The following is a 23487-nucleotide window of genomic DNA, read 5'->3' as shown; positions in this document are numbered from 1 at the left end:
CGGAAATAAAAAAATATATTAGTAATAACATGCTGCGCATGTTAATAATGTGAGGAAATCATGTTTTATCAAGTTAATCTTTTCATTAAATATTTCAGAAAGTATAAGAGACCGCCATTTAAGTTATTAGGAAAAGTTGATCAGTACTTTCCTCTCTATATGATATATGTTATAATCAAGATCAACATCATCGGCGAGGTATGTCCTTTTCTGGATATTTATCATGTTTGATTTATTATACATAAATATTCATAAATCCAAATAATTCAATAACAAAATCAATAGATATGTGAAACAAAAGTTTTATTCAAGACTTGATGAATGTAATGGATATATTGAGCTCATTATATTAAAAAACATATCAATCTGTCATCAAAGTCGGCAAAATAGTTCGTGAAGTGATAATCACATATACCATAATGAGAAAGTGTGTTTGTATTTTTCTTCACAATCTTTCTATATTTTGTGTATAGGTCCTTATTACTGAATCGAAAAAATTAACTATAACAAATCTCGTTTTACATTGAAAGTAGGCAATTTAGAATATCCAAAAATTTATGAAACATTATTTGTTTATAACTTTCTAATGGAGAACAAGCAACTAAAATTGTTTGGTGGTTATTTAGAGTGATGTCCTTAACAACATCTGTTAAAGTCAAGATCATTAGAAAATCTCCTTTTCAATTTTTTTATTTTTATTTTATTGAATAAAATTAACTTATTTTGATGTAAATGCAAAAAAATGGCTGCAACGTAAGATGCTAAAAAGTAATTATAAAAAATGTTATGTATATACTTTTTTTTATTAAAATCACTCAAATCAAAATTTAATATATACATTTTTAAAATTTAACATGTTTTCTAATTTTGGCGTTTTTTTTGGAATTGTATAAAAAATATATATTTCATACAAAAAAACAAAGTTGATTTTCAAATCTCCGTGAATTCGTTACCTTCAAAAGAATATATCATAACTGCAAACTTTGAGCCAACTTAAGTCAACTTTAAACACTTTCTATTTAAAAAGTAGTACAATAGTTCACATTATCATTTTTGAATTTTCTTTTTATTTAAACTCATTGTCAGAAATGTATTATTAAAATTTCTATCGCAAGTTTAAAGAACATTTTGTATATACGTATGTGTGTTTGTATGTGTGTACATACACAAAGTAATAAATTGTAATTTCTCTAGTAAATTTCTCGAAAACAATGCATTTTAGAAAAAATTATAAACACAAAAGTTGCACAACTTCAAAGGAGAATAAATATGATATTATTATTAGTTTGACTATAAATGTATTAAGGAAAAATAAAAATAACTTAACCTTCAATTGTTTAAATAAAAATCTGTATTATTTATAACATTTTTGTAACTAGCACTGAGAAATTTTTAAAATAGTATAATTAAACCTTTTTTAATCAACACTTGAGTTCTTAAGTTCTTAATTCACGTTTACGTTAAATGATCAATTATCTGTTACATATAGTTATTCTTGAATAATGCTAAGTAGGAGCAACATTTTCCTGTAACTTTTGTGTTTCTATTGTTTCCAAAATGAGTTATTTCAAGAAATTTGTTGGAGAAATTAAAATAGTTCATCTACAAGGTGAGGAAAAAGTATGGAAACCATGAAAAATCTCGAAAAATGTAAGTTATACAGAAAAATGTTTCAGACAAAAGTTGTATGGTTTTGAGAGGGACATAAGATGGTGTTATTGATTTGAAAAGTCGCTTAAAGGTCACGTGAAGGTCATTTTCAATTTCTTAAAAATGGAACACCCTATTTTCAATTACATATTCTTATAGCTTACCTCGAGAGCTTTTTAAAACACAATAAAACTTCTTTTGATTAAGAATTTCTTGAGATATTTTAAAGTTTGTTATGAAATACTTTTTAACATAAAATACGAAATTAAATGAAAAAAATGAATAGATCTTTTCTCAGATGGTCGGATCCTTCCTCGATCTTGTTTTAGATTCTTTCCCGTATAACTTATATTTTTCAGAATTTTTCAGGGTTTCCATACTTTTTTCTTACTCTGTATATATATAGCGATTCATAAGTGATGGTATAAAATATCAGGATAACACGTACACACTAATAGAAAAAAAAATTTCAATAAACATAGGTCCACAAATGATCCGTTTACGAGGTACGTGCAAATGTTATATTACGATCCGTCACTAATCTGTGTAATATCACTATGTCCTTCGTGTCTTTTTCACCTTGTACATCTATACACTAGGTGCTGTACCAATACCAGTATAGAAACAAAAACAAAACATTGACTTTGTTAGGAATGGTTTTTATTAAACATAAGATTTTACAACTGTACTGACTGTAACAACCAAAATGTTACTACAATGTATTAAAGAAGACTTCCAAATGACAGTTTTGCATTTGTACGCAATATTATACTCCATATGGAATTTATAATCCAACTCTTATACTTTGTTTGCAGTAACCTTTTGTGGCAATGTTAAAATTTGTAAACAAAAAAATAGAGTCGGATGACATTTAGTAAACAAGTATGCAAGGAGAAAAAGACACGAAGAGTATGATTATATTACACACAACAGGTCAAATTATAACATAACATACATACATATCAAACGAGTTATTTGCGAACCTATATTTACTGAGACTTTTTTGCTTTTACTAGTGAGTGTCATTCTTACATTTTGTACTATCACCCTATATATGAATCACTATGCAATATATATATATATATATATATATATATATATATATATATATATATATTTTATATATATATTGTTTATATATATATTGTTTATATATATATTGTTTATATATATATATATATGTATACATATAAAATTTAATTAATACGATACATACATATATACACTCCTCAAAAAAATTAACGAGACAACAATTTTTTGACGAAAAAATTGTCAAACTTTGAAGTTAAAGTTGCTGTAACATTGAGAGAAATTATCCTACTGAAACGAACAAAAAAGAAAATTAAAGCTTGAAATGTTTACTTTGAAATACTCTTGAGCCCATAACGATACATTTATTAATTTTGAAGTTATGTGACTTTGAAGCGAAATAAGACAGATAAGGAAATGAGATAAGGATAAAACTCTCAACTTTAATGCATCACATCAAGTGAAGTGATTTTCTCTGGCTTATCAAACGAATTTCATGTAAAAGACTGTTGCTTTGGGTTTAATTTCGTTTTTTATTTTTTGTCGTACGATTTTTTCTTGCCAAGTTGTTCCACTTTAAACAAAAAAGCTCTTTTTAAACTTTAATAGGCTATATAAGGCGAACATATTATCGTACAGGAATGAAAAAAAAGTATTTTGAAGCTTAAAGTATCAGCTTTCAAGTAGTAAGACTAAATTTAAGATATGATTTCTTTTTGCATGCCGTTTTACACTTTGAATTCTGCTCCAAAATTTCAGTACGTCGACAATACAAATTAAGATGGCTGAACATAATCTAAAAATCATTCTTTCGGTTGCTCCAGCTTACAAATAAAAGTTGAAAATGTTTCAAATCCACCTTTGGTTTTTTAAGATTCGATAATTTTTGGCGATATTTTGGTCACAAATGAATAAATAAGGATATTGAGAAAGATAAAAAGGATAATCATACGTGACGGAAATTAGAAGACAACATAGCAGAGAGCAAAGATGCTGTGTAAGCGGAAGCGACAATGAAAATAAAAACAATACGTGCTCCGATCAGAACCGTCGTTTTTCCTACCTACGAAAAAAAAGATAGATATATAAAGACGTCGCGAAGATCATCGCGTCGTCATCAGTACAAACATTAAGCGTCAAGCACAACCATTATTATAACTGTATTCGACGAAATATACTCTTTTACGCTAGAGTACGGAGTGTTTTCTTTAGTGCATGGGTTCCAATCCTTTGGGTAGCCAGAATGATTTTGCACTCTACTTTAGAGTAGACGGGCACAACAAATGTATCGTCATGGGTTCAAGAGCATCTCAAAGTAGGCATTTCAAGCTTTTTTGCTTTTTTGTTAGTTTCAGTAGGATAATTTTTCGCAAAATTACAGCAACTTTTACTTCAAAGTTTGATAATTTTTTCGTCAAAAAATTGTCCCGTTAATTTTTTTGAGGAGTGTATACATATATATATATATATATATATATATATATATATATATATATATATATTATATAAATATACTTCAATTAATAGGCTTACTTCTACGTACATCTACGTGCGGTTGGGTTACTGATGAAAAGAAATTTGATGACCAATTTGTTTGGGAATTAGAAGAAGAATCCCAGGATGAATCATCCAGAAAAAATCGAAAAAATGATACTCATACCAACGATCAAATAGTAATGGGTCATTTTTAATACATGCATGTAAAATTATTTGCATTTTATATTAAGCTTGTAGGAACTATTATTAAATATTATAATATATAATTCGATTTTTTTAGTTAATTTCTTGCTTAACAATTGTCTTTTTAAGTTTATATATATATTTTTCATAAAAGCCTTATTGCAAATAAGTGTTGCAAATAATTGCAACACATTAATACATATAATATATATATATATATATATATATATATATATATATATATATATATATAATATATAGCGTAGACCAATAATTACTGGCACCTTAAATATCTTCGAATCTGTAAGGTCTAAAAGAAAATCTGTAGAATTAAAATTGCACGATACAAAGGGGGCTATTATATGCCGATAAAAACGTTTGTACAGGTGGAGGCGCTTCAGAGATATCAAGGTCATTAATGTTTTTTTAAATGAAAATTTCTATTTTTTATTACATATTCTTGTAGCTTATCTCGAGAGCTTTTCGAAACATTATAATAAAATATTTTTTAATTAAATACTTTTCGAGTTATAAGACTTTAAAGTGGCAATATTTTGACATAAAATACAAGATATCTCGTAAAATATTCATTTTTCGATTATCTTATTCTAATACTTTTATGCACAGAATAATGAGACAAATCAATTGGCGTAATTAAAACACATAGTTATCTTTAAGAAAAAAATCTGAATTTGCAACTAGCATGTTACACATTTACAGATTCGAAGATATTTAAGGTGCTAATAGTTATTGGTCCACCCTGTATATCTACATATGTATATATATGTATACATATATTACATATTTGTTAAAACGTAATGTAAAATCAATAAAAGAATACAATAAGCATTTGATCGATAGAATAAATATTTATCTTATATTTTGTAAAATAGTTTTACATAACAAGAATATTGTTATAAAGCGTTTTTTGGTTAGAAAATATATATATTATATTTTCTTTGTATTAAAATATACTAAATAAAAGAAAAAGTAATAAAACTGTAGCAACAATTTATTTAAATATTTAATAATTAATAAGTAATTTAATAAATAAATAAAGAATCATAAATAAATATAAATAAAAAAATAAAAATAACAAATCTCATTTATTTTTATTTTATATGATAGAAATTAATGAAAGTCAATGATTAATGAATATTATGTTACATCTAGACCTGGAGAAACGGGTCAATGGAAAATTGTTAATCTGTATTCGAAAACACCTTGGATCAGACGAACATTAGCTTGAAACCAGAAGTTTATTATGTAATTTTGTTGTTACGACCAAGCCCAGGGAAGGATGAGTCGAAAAGAAGGGCGTAAAAATACTTGTACCGAAGTCAAACGTCTTATGGACGAATAACTCGGTTGTACGAATTTCAAGGCTCGGAAAGCACGTAAACGACAGAATGTCGCTATACACTGCACCTCTGAACGTTCACTTGATGGTCCCTTTTTGGTAAGAGAATTAACTATATTACCCGGGATGGGACCAAGTGTGATCCTGATTATTTATGAGTGGGAAAAGGGCGAGTCAAGTAAATTTAATTAACATACGTATATATGTATAATAAATATGTATTTTTATTTTTAATTTATAATATAATATAATATAGGCTATGAATATACATAATTGAATTTTTTATTCGATTTGTAATCGACCTTAGTTCTAGATTATCGATGTGTATGGGTGTGTGTGTGTGTGCGTGTATCGCGAGTGTTACATAAATTCGTAGGGCGTCAACTAGAATAGAAAGAGAGGGAGGTAAGATTCTACTATTAAATTTTGAATTCTGGTTGGAGGTTTACAGTAATTCTGTAAGAATAAAAAAAGAAAATGCAAAAAGCAAAGTGTAGTATATGTTACGAAACGATTTTGAATTCATCTAAAACGCTATCTATTATATTGGCTAGAGTGAAAGTGGGAATAATCGAGAGCCTAGACCTCAAAGAGGGAATCAAATCATTGTCAGAGTCTGAGAGAGTGTAAGGAGAGGTGAAAGAGGAGTCGGTAGTAAGCTCTATCGTGTGAACGGATGAACTATCCGATAGAGTTATCGTGGAAGAACGAGGAAGAACAGGCCAAAAGGATAGTGGAAGGAGAGGCCTAGAATCGTTAGATATTGAAATAATTGAAGGAAAAGAAGGTATTGTTTAATATAAAGAGGTCAGTTCTATTTGTCGAACGGCCTTTCTTTATTACCAATCGAACGATTATTATTTATTCTCTGTGAGAGGAAAAAAGAGCCGTCAGAACGTAACACCTCGGCCTTAGACAAATGTTGGGGAGAAACCCAACATTTGCAAAAGAAAGGAAAAGTAAGTTTCTTATTAGCTATGGAGGTATTAAATTCGCTTCTTATATATATATATATATATATATATATATATATATATATATATATATACAGGGTGTTTCAGACCACCCGTACCAACCTTTTATCTCGGAAACAGAGAGTTTTAGAGAAAAATATTTCAGACAAAAGTTGTACGGTTTTGAGGAGGACATAAGATGGTATCATTGGTTTGACCTTGAATAGTTGTTTGAAGGTCATGTAAAGGTCACGTCAATTTTTTTAAATGAAACATCCTATTTTTTATTGCATATTCTTGTAACTTACCTCAAGAGCTATCCAAAACACTTACGATAAAGTATTTTTCATTACGTATTTTTTGAGTTATGAGACTTGAAAGTTGCAATATTTTGACATAAAATACAAGATATTTTGTAAAATATTCATTTTTCGATTATCTTAACCTAATATTTTTATGCGCAGAATAATGAGACAAATCAATTGGCTTCATTAAAACACATAATTATATTAAAATAAAAATGTGTAACTGCTACTTGCAAATTCAGATTTTTTCTTAAAGATAACTGTGATTTCTTTACACCAATTGATTTGTCTTATTATTCTGTGCATAAAACTATTAGGGTAAAATAATCGAAAAATGAATATTTTACGAGATATCTTGTATTTTATGTCAAAATATTGCAACTTTCAAGTCTTAATCATTAATTTTATCAAACTTTAGATATATGCAAGATGTCAGTTAAGGGAGTTTTACAATGCGTTGCCAATGTCCAATTGCCAGTTGCTAAGGATGATTGGACAATTGGACATTTGGCAACATTTGCAACTCTAGTTACAAAATGCTATTTCCGGTTGAAACAAACAGCTGTAGTTGCTAAAGAAAAGTTTAAAGTTAGGCAATTTTTCTTTAGACATATACATATATGCGTTGTCACGCTTTGAGCTCTATTTCAATTGACAAAAAGTGATTTTGTAAAATAATAAAACAGCAATGTTGTAATAATTGTATAAATGTATTAAAAAAACATAGAAATAAGAAATTATATAAAAGAACACGAACAATTACCATGGCTCCAAATTTTTTTATTAGTGGGACCGTTAATTGCATACTTACATCACTTATTAAAGTTTAAATTTCTAAAAAAGTAACAATAACAATTAAAACTTGTGTCTATAAAGTTGTTATATTAAATTTTCAATGAACAAATATTAAAAGCACAAAATTCTTAATGATATAAAGGCAATGAATGTTTCGTGATCGGGGATTACTGGAACGTATTTCAAACTCGCATTTAATATCATCAGCATCCAAAAAGCGATTTTGTATAATTGAATGTTGTATATTTAGATACATTGATATAATGCATATTTATGGCATTTTAATGCATAAATTTCTAGGAAGATTACTTAAAGTTTATGTCAATATGATTTGCTTTGTTTAATTGTCGATGCTATAACACAATAGATTTTTAATGCATATTTATCATGTCATGTTAATAGTTAAATTTAGAAAAAAATATGATTTAAAGTGTGCGTTTTTTATGATTCGTTTAATTTAATTGACGCTACAGTACAAGAGATTTTTAGAGCATTACAATTTTTTATGGTGCCGCAATAACGTAGCCAATTTCTGATAAGCTGAGATTGCCAGCGTAACCTATTTCAAACTTGTAAAAACAACAACATAAAAAACAATTTAGTAATTAACATTTTAACTAATTTTTTTATGACACCAATAACGTAAAATTCTTTGCAAGCTGAGATTTCCAGCGTAACGCATTTCAAACTTGTAGGTAATACCAGCAATAAAAAAACGATGTTTGTTAATTAATGAAACATAAATAATGTTTGAATAATATGCTAAAATGCTGAAATAATGAGATTATTAACGAAATAGTACGAGCAATTTTTGGCGCCAAATATTATTAGCAGGACCGTTGATATAAAGCTTATTTACATTACGCGCCCAAATTTTTAGAAATATGACAATGTCATTGAATACTTAATAAAATTTGCATTGTTTATTATTCAACGGTATTATTCAATAATACAAGAAATGTTTAAAACACTAACTTTTTGAAGTACCAACTGTGTAGCATGTTTTTTGTAGCTAAAACTACCAATGTAACAAATTTCAAACTTGCATTTAATACCAGCAATAAAAAAATGATTTTGTAAAATAATGAGACACTAATGTTTAAATAGTGTGCTAAAAAGCTGCAATACTGAGATTTTTTACCAAATAATACGAGCACATTTTTGGTACTAAAGTTTTGTTATTAACAGGACCGCTAGTATAATGCATATTTACGTCATGTTAACAGCTATATTGACAGAAAAAAATTTTTTAAACTGTATGTTTTATATGATTTGTTTAATTTAATTGTCGATGCAACAATACAAGAGATTTTTAAAGCGTTAAAATTTTTTATGGTAACTCAATAATGTAGCCAATTTCTGATAAGCTGAGATTGCCAGCGTAACCTATTTCAAACTCGTAAAAAACAAACACAAAAAACAATTTAATAATTAACATTAATGTTTTAATAATATGCTAAAACACTGAAATAGTAAGAATATTTACTAAACAGCACGAGCAAGTTTTTGCCGTCAAGTTTTCATTATTACCAAGTACATTGATATAATACATATTCATATCAAGTAAACTGAATTTTCAGAAACATAACAATACTATTTAAAGTTTATATCAATATGATTTGCTTTGCCCAATTTTCGACAATATAATACACGAGAAGTTTAATACAAATATTATATAAAAATATAAATAATATAAAAAAATTAATATACATATATATATATATATATATATATATATATATATATATTTATTATGACAAGTATTATTAACAAAATATTATTAATATTTATTAATGATGAAATATTTTCTTTTTCCTTCTTTTATGTTGTCATTGCTAAAGCTCTCCATTCATTAGTAAGAAAATAATCATTTTTTTTAGTATCATGAAACTAATTATATGCAAATGACAAAATAATTTTCTACTTCATTATTTTAAATAAATATAAATATTTCTTATTATTAACTTATTTTAATATGAATTAAATAAATTTTTATTTATTACAGGTATTAATGACCTTTGAAACTACCTTTTCAGATCAAATTTTTTTAAGAGGTATTATAAAATTAGTTATATGTATGAATCATAAAATAATTTTCTCTTTCTTCTTACAAATATTACAAAATTTTCCATTCTTCCACGGACTCTTCGCACCACGTAGTAAGTATGTATATGAAACTAAAGAAATTCTCCACCGAAAAATAACATTTACTCTCTTCTTATGCAGACATTTGTTGGTAAATAAAGAATAAATATGTATCAAAAACTTTAAACACGTAAGTTTAATCTTAATTTATAAAACAGAACTGTAAAATTACGGAAATAAAAAGCAGTCTCTCATCCTTCAAATGTCCTTAGTAAACTACGCTATCAAAAGATCATTATTTCGGGTATAGATATTGTATAACAGCAGTACTTATTATTAATAAAAAATTTTTTCTCGTTACAGATGATGATCACAAAAGACACTGCCATTTTGAAGATCATCGATTCTTTTGATAAGTACAATCACAAAATTACTAACATGCGAATAAATGTAATATTTTTCTCTTTTTTACATATCTTTTATCTTTCTAAAATTTTTCGTTTATCTATAGACTCTCCATATGATAAGTACACATTATTATATTAATTCATTAATTGCAAAGCAACATTTATGTAAGGATTTTTTGGTAAAAAAAGATAAACCAACAACTATAGACACGTCTTTTATATTACATAAAACAGAATGGTCAGATTACAGGAATAAAAACTAGTATTTTACTTTTCAGGTGTCTCTGGCAACCGCTGCTCCATCGAAGGATCATCATTTTAAGAAAGTGTAAAAGTATTCTTTATAATAATAATAATTTTCTGTTTTGTTACAGATATGATTCCAGAATCTACTGCCTCTTCAAAGAATTAGTGTCTCTTTTGGTAAGTATAAAATGTATCCTTGGTTGGACGGTCGTTTCTGCATTGTATGCATGGATATGCGTCCTTCTTCTAAATATAAATTGTACATTCGTTATATAAACAGTATTGTAAATTTTTCATGTAAAAATCAATATAATAATTATAAAAAGATATCTTCCACGCATACTTTTTTAAATATGTTTCATTTCATATTTTTGTTATGTACAGTTTTTAGATGGTTTCTATAGTTATATAATCTTGTGTACGTTTTTGGGCAAAATTCACATTTATGTGCGTTTTTTTGTGTACGGTTTCAACATGCCTTTGCATATTATTTCATCTAGTAAATTTTTTGGAACACTGAGGACAGTTTATCTGTAACAAAAAGAATAATAAATATTTAAAACATATTTTTTAAATTATTTATTTATTTAAACTTATATTTGTAAGTTTGTATTATATTTTTATATCATATTGTTATTACTAAAATATTTTTCTCATTTACCATTTCTGATGTGGATGCGTCAGTAGAGTCTGACGATATGATAACATATCTTTTCTTCTTTTGTTTTATTTTCTGGAATATAATTTAATTTTTAAAAATTATAACTATTTATTCGAATGTTTAATTTTAAAAAATTATAAGTAATATGTTACATATATACGTACATATATATATAGTATATATGTGTATATATATGTATATATATATATATGTATATGTATATATATGTATATATATAGGGTGCGCTATTTTAAACAGTACGGTCAATTTTCTCGTAAACTAAGTGAAATATCGAAAAATGTTTCAGACAAAAGTTGTATAGTTTCGAGGGGGCCATAAGAAGGTACTATTGGTTTGACCTTGAAGAGTTGTTTGAAGGTCACATGAACGTCATGTTTAATTTTTAAATGGGACACTATATATTATTGCATATTCGATAAATATTCACATAAGGTTTTCCCTTTCAGAAGTCAATGACCTTGACATATGTTGTCAAGGTCACTGTCCTGAGTAACGCTTAAAAGGTTTTAGCCGTCGCTCGTTCTTTACTAAAAAGTTATAAAAATTTTTTTAAATTGACGTTTTTTGCAATTATTTTATCAAATACTGAAAATTAAAAAAAATGTTTCAAATAAAAGTTGTAGGTCTCTTCAAAATACACATTTTATATCTTATCCATTTTTATTATACGAGTGATAGTTTTCGAGAAAAACAATGATAAAGACTCTAAATCTTATACAATATTAATTATAACATAATATATAATATAGTCCCACTGCATCAGCGCATACACTTTCTACACATATACTTTCCTACCTACACAACAAATGGGTTGGGTTAGGTTACTTTTGTTGGAAGTGGAGCCCCCCGCAGAGGGGCGAAACTTACTATGCCCGCGCATAGACTTTCTATGCGTGAAAAGTGTATGCGTGAATACAGTGGGTTCCGGCCCCCTGCGGGGGGCTCCACTTCCAAAAAAAATAACCTAACTCAACCCATTTGTGTGGGTAGGAAAGTATATGTAGAAAGTGTATGCGCGGATGTAGTAGGACCATATTATATATTATGTTATAATTAATATTTTTAAGTTTTTCTCGAAAACTATCACTCGTATAATAAAAATGGATAGAATATAAAATGTGTATTGTGAAGAGACCTACAACTTTTATTTGAAACATTTTTTTAAATTTTCAGTATTTGATAAAATAATTGCAAAAAACGTCAATTTAAAAAAATTTTTATAACTTTTTAGTAAACAACGAGCGACGACTAAAACCTTTTAAGCGTTACTCAGGACAGTGACCTTGACAACATATGTCAAGGTCATTGACTTCTGAAAGGGGTGACTTTATGTGAATATTTACCAAAATTTGTTATAAAAAGTTAATCAAAACTTTATCATTATTAATAATTTCCAAAAATAATATTAACTCACTAAATCATTTGCAGCTTATGTTTTTAAAATAGACCATTGATCAAAAAATTCACTTAACGAAAGATTTGCTATTTTTCTAATGGGATATGATAATTTCCAATGAAACATTACTTCTTCTTGGAGATCATTGTTATATTTAAGCCATATCTGGCTATCATGAATTTCTTTTGGTATATCTGAAACTATTAATAATAATAACATTATATATAAAATAATACACAAAGTATATAAATTTTTTAAAACATATAAATTAATAATATCAATGTAATATAAATTTACTTTGTTTTGTTTTTCGACGCTATTAAATTTTTCCGTACAATAGTTAATTTATTTCTATGTTTATCAATCAATTTTCCTCTGGCTATTTCTGGCTTATTGTAGCATGAGTTACGTTTTCCTATTGGACTTACATAATATGTAGATCTCTTTTCTCCTTCAAAAGTTTCAACAATTTTGTCGGCTAAAATACTTATTGTTGAATTATTAAGTCGTTTTCTTTTATTTAAAAAGTGACATACAATAATGTAATACAATAAACACAAATTATTACGATCTTTGTTGTCAATGGAGTTCGTATTTTTATATTTTAAATATATATATTATATTCTATAGTTACATTTATAACACTACTTATATATATATATATATATATATATATATATATATATATATATATATATATATATATACAGGGTGTCCCAGAACAACCTTTCGTCCGTAAAATGACGTATTTCTGACACAATTCTAAGACAATTTTTCCTTTACCAAAATTTGATTTGAAGCGTAGTTTTTGTGTTATAAGCAAAAATAGTTAGCAAATCACGCGTCGAGTATAGAAGGCAGGCAGGAGCGGCGCGGCGCACCGCGAGTGCGGGCGCAGCTGACCGTCTGACGGGTGATTACCGCCGCATGAGTCGCTAACTATTTTATCTTATAGCATAAAATTATGCTTTAAATAAAATTTTGGTAAAGAAGAAAATGTCTTATAATTACGTCAGGAATACGTGTTCCTTAAAATAACATTACTTTAATGACCAAAAGTTGTTCCGAATCGCCGGCCGTCGGACGCTGCGATCAGCTGATTGCTACACGCGATGTATGTATGTCTGAGTGTGTGCGTAAAAGGAAGGAACAGAGTGAGTGAAAGAAAGAGAGAGAGAGAAATAACCGCCTCCGCGACGGCGACGCTCCTTCAATTGTCATCGACATTGTCATCAACGACTTCAGACTGATTGATATATTGATTTTCCGGCTCAGCTGAGAGACACATCGCGTGTAGCAATCAGCTGATCGCAGCGTCCAACGTTATTTTAAGGAACACTTATTCCTGACGTAATTATAAGACATTTTCTTCTTTACCAAAATTTTATTTAAAGCATAATTTTATATTATAAGATAAAATAGTTAGCGACTCATGCGGCGGTAATTACTCGTCGAACGGTCAGCTGCGCCCGCGCTCGCGGTGTGCCGCGCTGTTCCTATCTGCCTTCTGTACTCGACGTGTAATTTGCTAACTACTTTTGCTTATAACTCAAAAACTAAGCTTCAAATCAAATTTTGGTAAAGGAAAAATTGTCTTAAAATTGTGTCAGGAATACGTCATTTTACGGACGGAAGGTTGTTCTGGGACACCCTGTATATATATTTGTATATACAGTGTCCCATTTTAAGTGTGCACCCCAAATAACTTTCTTTCTTTTGATTTTAGAGAAAAATGTTTCAGAAAAAAGTTGTATGGTTTCGAGAGGGCCATAAAATGGTGCTATTGGTTTGACCTTGGATGTTTGACATTGGTCGTTTGAATGTTATATGAAGGTCACCTTGAATTTCTTAAATTGGGACACCCTATATATTTTGCATATTCTTGTAGCTTATCTCGAGAGCTTTCCAAAATACTATTATAAAATTTTTTTTTCGAGTTATGAGGCTTCAAAGTTGCAGTATTTTGATAAAAAATCTTGCCTTGATTGGCTGGATCACGCTCGAATCATGCCTTGGCTGGCTGGATTATGTCCGAATCGTGTCTTGACTGATGTAAAATAAGACTATCGGAAAGTGAATACTATTTTACGAGATATTTTGTATTTTTATACCAATCAAACCAATGACACCATTTTATGACCCTTTTGAAACCATACAACTTTTGTCTGAAACATTTTTCTCTAAAATTAAAAATAAGAAAGTTATTTGAGGTGCACACTTAAAATGGGACACCCTGTATACATATATGTATACATATGTACATATTTGTAGAAAATATTTATTTAAGTGGTATACAATATGCAATATTTATAAAATTTTTTTTTTATATTACTTTTTTATAAGCATTTTTTTTATTTTTATGCTAATTAACCAAACAAATATTTGATAATTATACAGAATAACGGACCACCTCCTGATATCAATGACCTTGACATATATTATCAAGGTCATGACCCTGAGTTAGAATGTTTTGAAGATTTTAGCAGGCGGTCGTTGTTTATTAAAAAGTTATTAACAAAAAAAGTTTGAAAAATGAGATGTAATTTTTCGTTCTTGTTGAAAGTGAAGTAACATTTAACAATGTATAATGACCTTACAGTAAACGCGTGGGCGGGGGAAGGGCTTTGCCCCGCCCCCCTTTTTTTTACAAAAGGAAATCCATCCTGGATACCCATCTCTCCAGGGAGAGAGATGGGTTATGCCGGACTCCTACCGACTAAAATCCCTTCGTGGTCCTGCCTTGGCGTTTTCGTTAGGTGGACCCTGAGATCGCTTTTATCATTCTACCAGGACCCACCCCCACCGGGCACCCCGTAATTTAATTAGTTAAAGAAGGGAATGCCTCCTTCCACGATGCACCGTTGAATAGATTCAACGACGCATCATTGGCGGTGTTGCGGAACTACTCCGCAACACCGCCACCTCCGTGTGATCAAGGTGCAATGGGGAGTGAACGTCCCCGCACTCACTCCCTCTTGACCCCCGAAATGAATTTCTCGCCACCTCTCCATATAGCCACCAGATCTGACGGCCGAGGTTGGGGCGAGGGGGGTCTAAGACTTCACGACGCCGAATCTGCCTCTCCCCCTGCACACTCCACAAAAAAACTAATCCAATCCAACCTGTGTTACGAAGCAAAATCTATGATACATATACTTCAGACACAGGTTTAGTTGAGTTAGCTTTTTTGTGGGGTGGGGGATGGGCTTCGCCCCTCCCCCGCCCACACATTCAATCACATTTAAATTAATAGATTTATTGAAAGTTGGATTTATTATTGTTCTCAAAAGAACTTCACGTTTACAAGAAATGTCACGAACATAGAATTATTTTAGTAAAAAGATAAAAAAAGATGATTAACCATTCTTAGCGATACAATATAACAATATAATATGAAAACATGGGCACAAGGTATCCGAAAATTATATAATATTCATTATACATTTTTTGTTAATAATTTTCTAATAAACAACAAGCGTCGGCTAAAATCTTCAGAACCTTATTCAGGGTCATGCCCTTAATAATATATGTCAAGGTCATTGATATCGGAAGGTTAGGTTAGGGAGGTGGTCCGTTAGTCTGTATAATTACCAAATATTTGTATAAGTAGTATGCAATATACAGGGTGTAACAAAACGCCCGTATCAGGCATTTTTTTAACAATTTGTCGTAGCAAGTTGGAGACATATAATTTTATGATAAAAGCTCTAGTGAAGAATCAAATGATGACATTTACGTTTCCTAGAAAAGCCGGGAAATCGATAAAATGGGTATGAACTTTATTATTTTAAATCGAAAGAGAGGTCGAGTGAAGTATCATTGGATAGGACCTTTAAAAAGAAACAACTTTTGTAGGAAAAATTTTTTAATCCGTTCAACCTATTACAAAAAAAATGCAAATAATTAATTTTTATTCATAAATGCTTGAATTCCTTCCATTGACTTCCAAACAAAACATAAACATTGTAACTCGTGTTACGATGTTTATTTTTCTTGCTCAAGGACAATGTAATTTAATCTTATTGTAGGTATTCCGTTATTTTGAAAATTATTCCGCTTATTTACTTTCGCGATCCGCGCAGGTTCAGGACGCAACAACAGGCGACAGCGTGAAGATGGATCGATATCAGTTCGATCCATCCGTTTGCGACTCTTCGAATCCTTGCAAATCGTCATCCCGCCACCTGTAATAAGGATATGTCACGCATACTTACACGATTAGCCTATCATTGCGGGATGCCTATCGCTATGTCAATCATCGAGTGGCTGACGCAATCAATAATCCACGAGCTTCCATTTTCTTCTCCGGTGCGAGTGCTTTTCGCCGAGCAGAATGTGACTGAGCACCAAACAATAGTATCACGAAGTCTTGTCAATACCGACTTTTGCTTCAACGTACGATTCTTGTGAATTATTTACGTTGCCAAACGGGATAATTGGTTAGCGCGTTAACGGCGGCAGAATAACGCCGCGTACGTTCTCCCGGCCGATCACGATATCGTTACTTCCGCCATGTGGAAGCTCTCGAAGGATCACGGTCGGCATCCATTTCGTGTGACCGCAAGCTCTTCTAGCGCTCGGCGTGCGCTTCCGCTAGTGAGACATTATAGCGAGTCGAACACTGTTGTGAATAAGACTGTGTGCGAGTGTACCTTACATACATTACACGGTGAGGTATAACAAGTGCTCGCCTATTTCAAGAATAACGTAAAAAGTGTCGCGAGTGATATCGTCACACTTTTGTTAACGACTATTCGCGGCTAAGCTATCGTATTAGAGTTAAGTATCGATTCAATAGAGTCTGCGATCATTGTAATAACAGAAGCATGTTACGGATTCCATCCGATTTTGTGTAACAAATGTGTCGTGTTCATTAAAACTCTTATATCTTTATTTTGTGGTGTCATTTGTCACGCGCCATCTCTCTTTGTCGAGAGAGAATCAGTTCTCGCGGAACAATCCCGCACAGTAGGTTTATGTTGTAAACATTATATTAAATTTCTTTTTATTTCAAAGTGAAATTTCGCATTGTGGAATAAAATTTGAAAATTTTTCTTGACGCAAGTGTTGATTTATTTTACATTTATTTTCAATACTTTTATTATAGTGTTTAACAATGAGGAAGTTTTTGATATGTTGATGCTGTTAGGGGAAAGTCAGAAGTGTTTTAAGAAAGCAGCACGTTTGTACGGTGAAAGATATCCAGATAGACAACACCATTCCTACAACGTACTTAAAGCCTCAAGATTCGACAAGAAGATTAGCTGTTGACGCTAGATCAAATTACATGACTGTTTGGCACTGTTCAAAGGAAGCGAAAATACATCCTTATCATTCAGTTTTGCATCAGGCTTTTCATGAAAATGATTTTAATAACCGCATAAACTTCTGTTTTTGGGCAGAGAATCAACTTCGAATTTACCAATAGCGATAAAGTGGTTAGATTTGTTGACGGAGATCCACAATCGTAGCCTATTATTCCGTGTGTCTGATATAATTTGATTATTAATATTATTATTACTGTGATAATTCTTCTAATTCTGGAATCCATCTGAAAGTTCGTGGTTTTAATTAATAACATTAGGGCTATGTGTGAAAGGACCCTGCACAAAACCAATGAAAAAGTGGCTCCAGTCAAATTGGCTGAAATTTTAGTATGATGTAGTCCTGATGTTGCAAAGCTTTGAAAATAAGAGTTTTTCACGATGAGCTATCACCGATTTCAACACTTTGAGATCAAATATCTTGGAAATTAGCCATTTTCTGAACTTGTGGCCATTGAGACTTTTGATCAGGATAGTCAGGACTACATCATACTAAAATTTCAGCCAATTTGACTAGGGCCACTTTTCTATTGGTTTTTCCAATTCCTTTGCAAGCGGTTCGGATATACAATTCGACTATAGTTTTCTTTATTCTAATTTTCTCGTTGTTTTTATTTAAGATTTCTAAAACTTTGTGAAGTCCAGTATATTGATCTCCGAATTTACCTAGTTTCGGACCTTTTAACAAAAAAACAAAAAATTTGGTGAGTTCTTGTAAAATTTTCTTGTCGTAATAAATTTTGATTTAATTTTTGGTTATACTGCACTATCGCGTGCGTTTTTTTTAATCGTATGTAGTATATTATATGACAAGATTTATTAAATATTCATCGTAGCTCGCTTATTTATCTTCTAAAGCAAGAGGTTTGTTTTATGAAATGCTCATTATTTTACCTCGCTATTTTAAAACTAATTCGTATGAAGTGTGTTTGGTTACATCGTGTACATTAGTATTATAGTTACATTGCGAGACTGATCCATCTATCCCATTGTTTTTATTCACTTGCATATTGTTTCAGATATTTTCCTAATGCCTGATGTGATCGTTTTAGTAATCCGTTTGATTGAGAATAAAAAGCGGTTGTGCGAAATTTGCGTATTTTGAATAATTTACAATCTTGTTCATTAAATTACTAATGAAATTTCGTCTTTGATCTGTCAATATTGCTTTTCGATGCTCCGAATACCCAGACAAATCTATCTACGAAAGCTTCTGCAACGGTTTCAGAGGTTTGGTTTGATAACAGTATTCCCATGCAAAATTTTGTTAATTGATCGTGTAACGTTAAGATATATTCATTGCCCCTTTCGGTTTTTGGCAGTGGTCTTACGATATCCATTGCAACTTTATCGAAGAAAGATCCTGGCGTGTCTGTGATTATCATTGGCTGTTTGGTCTTGACTCGAACAAGTTTCTTAAGTTAACATTGTAAATATTGTTGAATATATCATTGAATATCTAATTTTAAGTTCCCCAATAAATGCTTGATTCTCGTGTATGTTTTCGTAACACCGCGATATCCTTCCGTAAGTAGATAGTGCATTTCTCCAATAATAAAAGGTTGTAAGTCTTTAAGAGGAGTAATTATTTAATTAATCCATTATAAATAATTACTTTAGTTGGTAAATATTAACTGAAGTGATAATTTAATATTAGTTCATGGTACGTTATTAATGGTTTCTGTTTTTGTAATACTAATTATTTCTAACTTTAATTTTTCAATTATGTCGAGTAAATTAAAGAAGTATTTAAATTACTCACGTTTAGAATAGCCACGTTCGATTTGCCCACGTTCGGAATGACCACCTTCGTTTTGCACACGTTCGGAATGACCACGGAAAATATTGCACGAAGTTCGAAATGGCCAAAGAGGAAAGAACTAAGAAGAGAATGTATCGGTAGTGAGGGTACGATTCACTGGGGACGGAAGTAATCGAGCAGCTCATCTTAAGCGTCAACTTTTGTGACATGCGCAATACGCATGTTTTCTATAGCTATAGCGTATTTTTATGCGTGTATGTGTATAGTGTGTTGTTTATGTTCCATCATACTGCAATGAAAACTCAATTCAATTTTGGCGCTCGTGAGCGGCCATCTTGAGCGTCTACTTTTATATATATAGCATATCCGTCCTCATTTCTCAAATCAAATGCTCCCTCCTTAGTTTCTTTTTTCTTTGGAAATGGCCATGTTCGAAATGGCCACGCTCGTAATAACCACGTTTAGAATAATCATGTTCGAAATGTATACCCCCTAGACTCGTTTGCTCGTGACTCGACTAAAGTTTAGCGAGAAACAATTTTATAATCAAATTTTTATAACGCAGTTTTACAGAAATATTGAAAAATATAATAAAAGAAAATTTAATATCTATTTAATATCCTATTTAAATATCCAAATTGTATTCAATATATAATTTAGAGAATTTCTATGAAAATAAGACAAGAAAAAAGACAAAAGCCAGTATTATATATAAAATTTATATAAAAGATGATAAATGTTTATTACTTGTTGGTTTTTTCGAAATTTTTTCACGATACATATCATAAATTGGCGGCATTCGGCAAATACAAAAGTTTGCGCCACGTATAAAAAAAAATGTAAAAACTGATTATTGTCGGTATTTCCTTCTTTGAAATTAACCGATAATTCATTATAAAAGAAAGAATTATAATAATAAAACAGAGCACGCTTTTGGTATGTATCGCTCTCAAGTTATATCGAATTTTGTTTAAAAAACTTAACCAGTAAAATAAAAAAATGTTTTCCTCTTTCTAAAAAGACGTTTTCTTTAAAATGTATAAATATAGTTTTCCCTATTGGTAAAAACTCATTTCAAATTTTGAATTTATCTAACGCGTGTATAAACGAGTGAGTAAATTCTATTACGGCAAAGCTGAAAAATATTATTAAAATTTGTATTTTGCTGGCGCAGAGTTTGTGAGAAAAAAGTTTGATAAATTTTTATCCGAAATATTGAGCAACGAGAAAATAAATTAGGTATTGTTTTTGGAAAGTTTGCGAGTGAGTGTCCTAGCGTGGTGCTCGCGCTATTATTCTACCTAGGTCATTTTACTACTTTTCGCGAATTTTTTATTATTGCCGAAGAAGTTATTAAAACGCGGAGGTGCTTTTGGTGAGAAAGAGAATGATGTGGGCAATCACGTGAAATTTCTTCTTCTATATTTTCACCGATTTCTTCAAAAGTAAAATAAAAATGTTGAATTTTTATTTCTATTTTTATTGCGTTTAAAATTATAAAATAAATTTAATTATTTAAATCAAAAAAATTTTAAACGTTGCGCGCCCGATTGCGATCGCGGCAATCAAGAAAAATCGACGTCCGCAAATAACAGAAAATCGTCTTGCGGCATTGACGCTAAGAATATGTAATAGAGGACAACAACCGGATACTTCATCTAAGGCCGAACCTTCGCGTATGTTTCAACATATATTTTATTCCGAGGTTGGAAAACAAAATTATTATTTTTCAAATTTTAACATATTAAAATATAACATATTTAAAATATTATTGTACATTTTAGGACGCATACGCATTATATTAACTCTGGAAATCGAATATTCTGTTATTGATTTAATGGGAGACAATGAGAATGTCGCGGAGGAGGCACATTCCCGAGAAAATAAATCTATTTGACGAGACGGGCATATTCACTCCGCTTGCAAGTAAGTAAGAAAAAACATTACAGTGAATAAAAATACTATAAAAAGATTTTTTAAACAAGAGAAATAATAATACGATATTTTTTATATAAGAACGTAGCAAATAAAGGGAGAAAAAGAAGAACAGAAGGAAAATAAAGAGGAGAAAATGGAAGTGCGTGCAATTTCTGAGAATGAGGAGAAGACGAAAGAAAAGAAGAGAAAGAAGTAAAAGACGAGGAAGAAGTGGAACTAGAGGAAAAAGAAAATAATTCAAATTACGAGCTGAAGGGGGAGCAAGGTAATAACTTTACACATTTTATACTTAATCTTTTGGTTTAAATTTTATTTTAATTAAATAAATTTTATTAGATATCTCTTACTCGCCAAATATCGTCCTCGATGTTTCATATTCGCTTATATAGAAACCCTGAAGCAGGGGTGTGCATTTAAATTTTACGGCAGGCCAAATGCAAATTTTGAAATTATTCCGTGGGCCATAGCAGCTAAAGGGTATAGCCGGATAAAGTAGGCAAATCTGCCCTCCACATGTACCAGGTCCAAATTGGTGTCATAAGTTGACATCAATGTAATATAAAATTATGTCAAACGTTTACCTCGAAATAACATTTTTGTGAGAGTTATGGAGAAGGAAAAATATCAAAAAAGTAATTTTTCTTGAAAACAACTGAACCAATTTTCATGAAAAATATATGTTGTAGAGATCAATGAAATAATTGCTCAAAAAAATTAAAAAGTTTTTCTGACAAAAAAAAATTGGTAAAAAAAATTTTTGAATTCTTTTTAAATTTTTTTTAGGGAGATATTTTTGAGTGACACGTACTATATTTTTACAAAAACATTTTTGAATTATCTATTTTTACAGATATTTTTGCCAAATAGATCAGAGTGGTGCAATATGGTTAAAAAAAATAAAATTCATGAACGCAACGTCGCGCTGTACCGTGCCGCACAGCGCTGCGCCGACGGCTCCAGCGACGCTGAGTGAATGAAGAAATTCAAGACGTAAATTAAGACAATTTTGCTGTGATTCAAGGATATCATGGTGTTTTATTCCTCCCAATGCTCTACATCTTGGTGGACTTTGGGAGGCCGCAGTAAAATATATGAAATATTATTTACAACTTATATCACATTCGAGGAGTTGCATACTATAAAATAGAGGCTATATTAAATTCACATCCTTTGACACTATAAATTTCAATCCAAATGATTTGAGTTATCTTAACGCCAGGGCACTTTTTGGTTGTTGACATATTGAAAGATTCTGAAGAGATACTGAGGATTCTTTGCCGTAATTTAACCGATATTAATTAAAATAAACTGTTGCATTGAGAGAAGATAGAGCAATTCCGTCAACATTTTTGGAGTTAATAGAGCCAAGAATATTTTAATCAGTTACAGTAGCGATACAAGTGGACAATCAATAGGACGAACAATTAAAACCAGAGCAAGTAGTGTTAATAAGACAACAAGACCTTCCACCACAATGGATAGAGCGTGGAGATTTACCTTGACTCGAACAATATTATACGTTCGGCAATGATAACTATAACCAAAGAAATCATTATAAGACCATTGTCAAAACAGGAGATTTTATCATTAAACAATTAATAGCACACTAGTATAAATGATTTGATAATATTTGTAGTATATCTTATTAATACATTGTAATTAAATTAATTCTAATTGACTGGTATGACAAGAACTAATAATAGTCAGATTTATACAAATATTGTAAATGTATTGACATTAATTAACATTAGTAAATTGATAGTTAGAATAATGATTTATATCAACTAAATATTGTAATACCTCTTCGATAAATTCTTCTGTATAAATAGTCCTGTATATGTTGTTGTAATGTTAGTTGCACATCCTTTTTTGTTA

At 30.2% G+C, this 23487-nt stretch overlaps 1 protein-coding gene and 2 long non-coding RNA genes across 13 annotated transcripts in view; 2 read left to right on the top strand and 1 right to left on the bottom strand.

The window, feature by feature from the left end:
- Rh50 (Rhesus blood group-associated glycoprotein Rh50) overlaps nucleotides 1–5240 on the top strand; it is a 195227-nt gene extending 189987 nt beyond the window's left edge. For all 11 annotated transcript variants that reach the window (XM_072898618.1, XM_072898614.1, XM_072898612.1 and 8 more), the window contains one exon: nucleotides 4207–5240. In XM_072898618.1, coding sequence (XP_072754719.1) covers nucleotides 4207–4370 — 164 coding nt within the window. In that variant the 3' untranslated portion in view covers nucleotides 4371–5240. The remainder of the gene's footprint in view (nucleotides 1–4206) is intronic.
- A 5437-nt stretch (nucleotides 5241–10677) lies between these two features.
- Nucleotides 10678–11225, bottom strand: LOC140668950 (uncharacterized). Its single transcript, XR_012047275.1, has 3 exons — nucleotides 11172–11225; nucleotides 10854–11041; nucleotides 10678–10756 (listed from the first exon to the last, which is right to left on the bottom strand). It is a non-coding gene; the product is annotated as an uncharacterized lncRNA (long non-coding RNA).
- A 9902-nt stretch (nucleotides 11226–21127) lies between these two features.
- LOC140668899 (uncharacterized) lies at nucleotides 21128–23285 on the top strand. Its single transcript, XR_012047261.1, has 3 exons — nucleotides 21128–21600; nucleotides 21691–21877; nucleotides 21949–23285. It is a non-coding gene; the product is annotated as an uncharacterized lncRNA (long non-coding RNA).
- The last annotated feature ends 202 nt before the right edge of the window (nucleotides 23286–23487 follow it).

This window comes from Anoplolepis gracilipes, chromosome 8 (assembly GCF_047496725.1).
Source record: "Anoplolepis gracilipes chromosome 8, ASM4749672v1, whole genome shotgun sequence".
Taxonomy (NCBI): domain Eukaryota; kingdom Metazoa; phylum Arthropoda; class Insecta; order Hymenoptera; family Formicidae; genus Anoplolepis; species Anoplolepis gracilipes.
The sequence above is the reverse complement of the archived record's forward strand: the minus strand, read 5'-3'. Positions and strand labels throughout refer to the sequence as shown.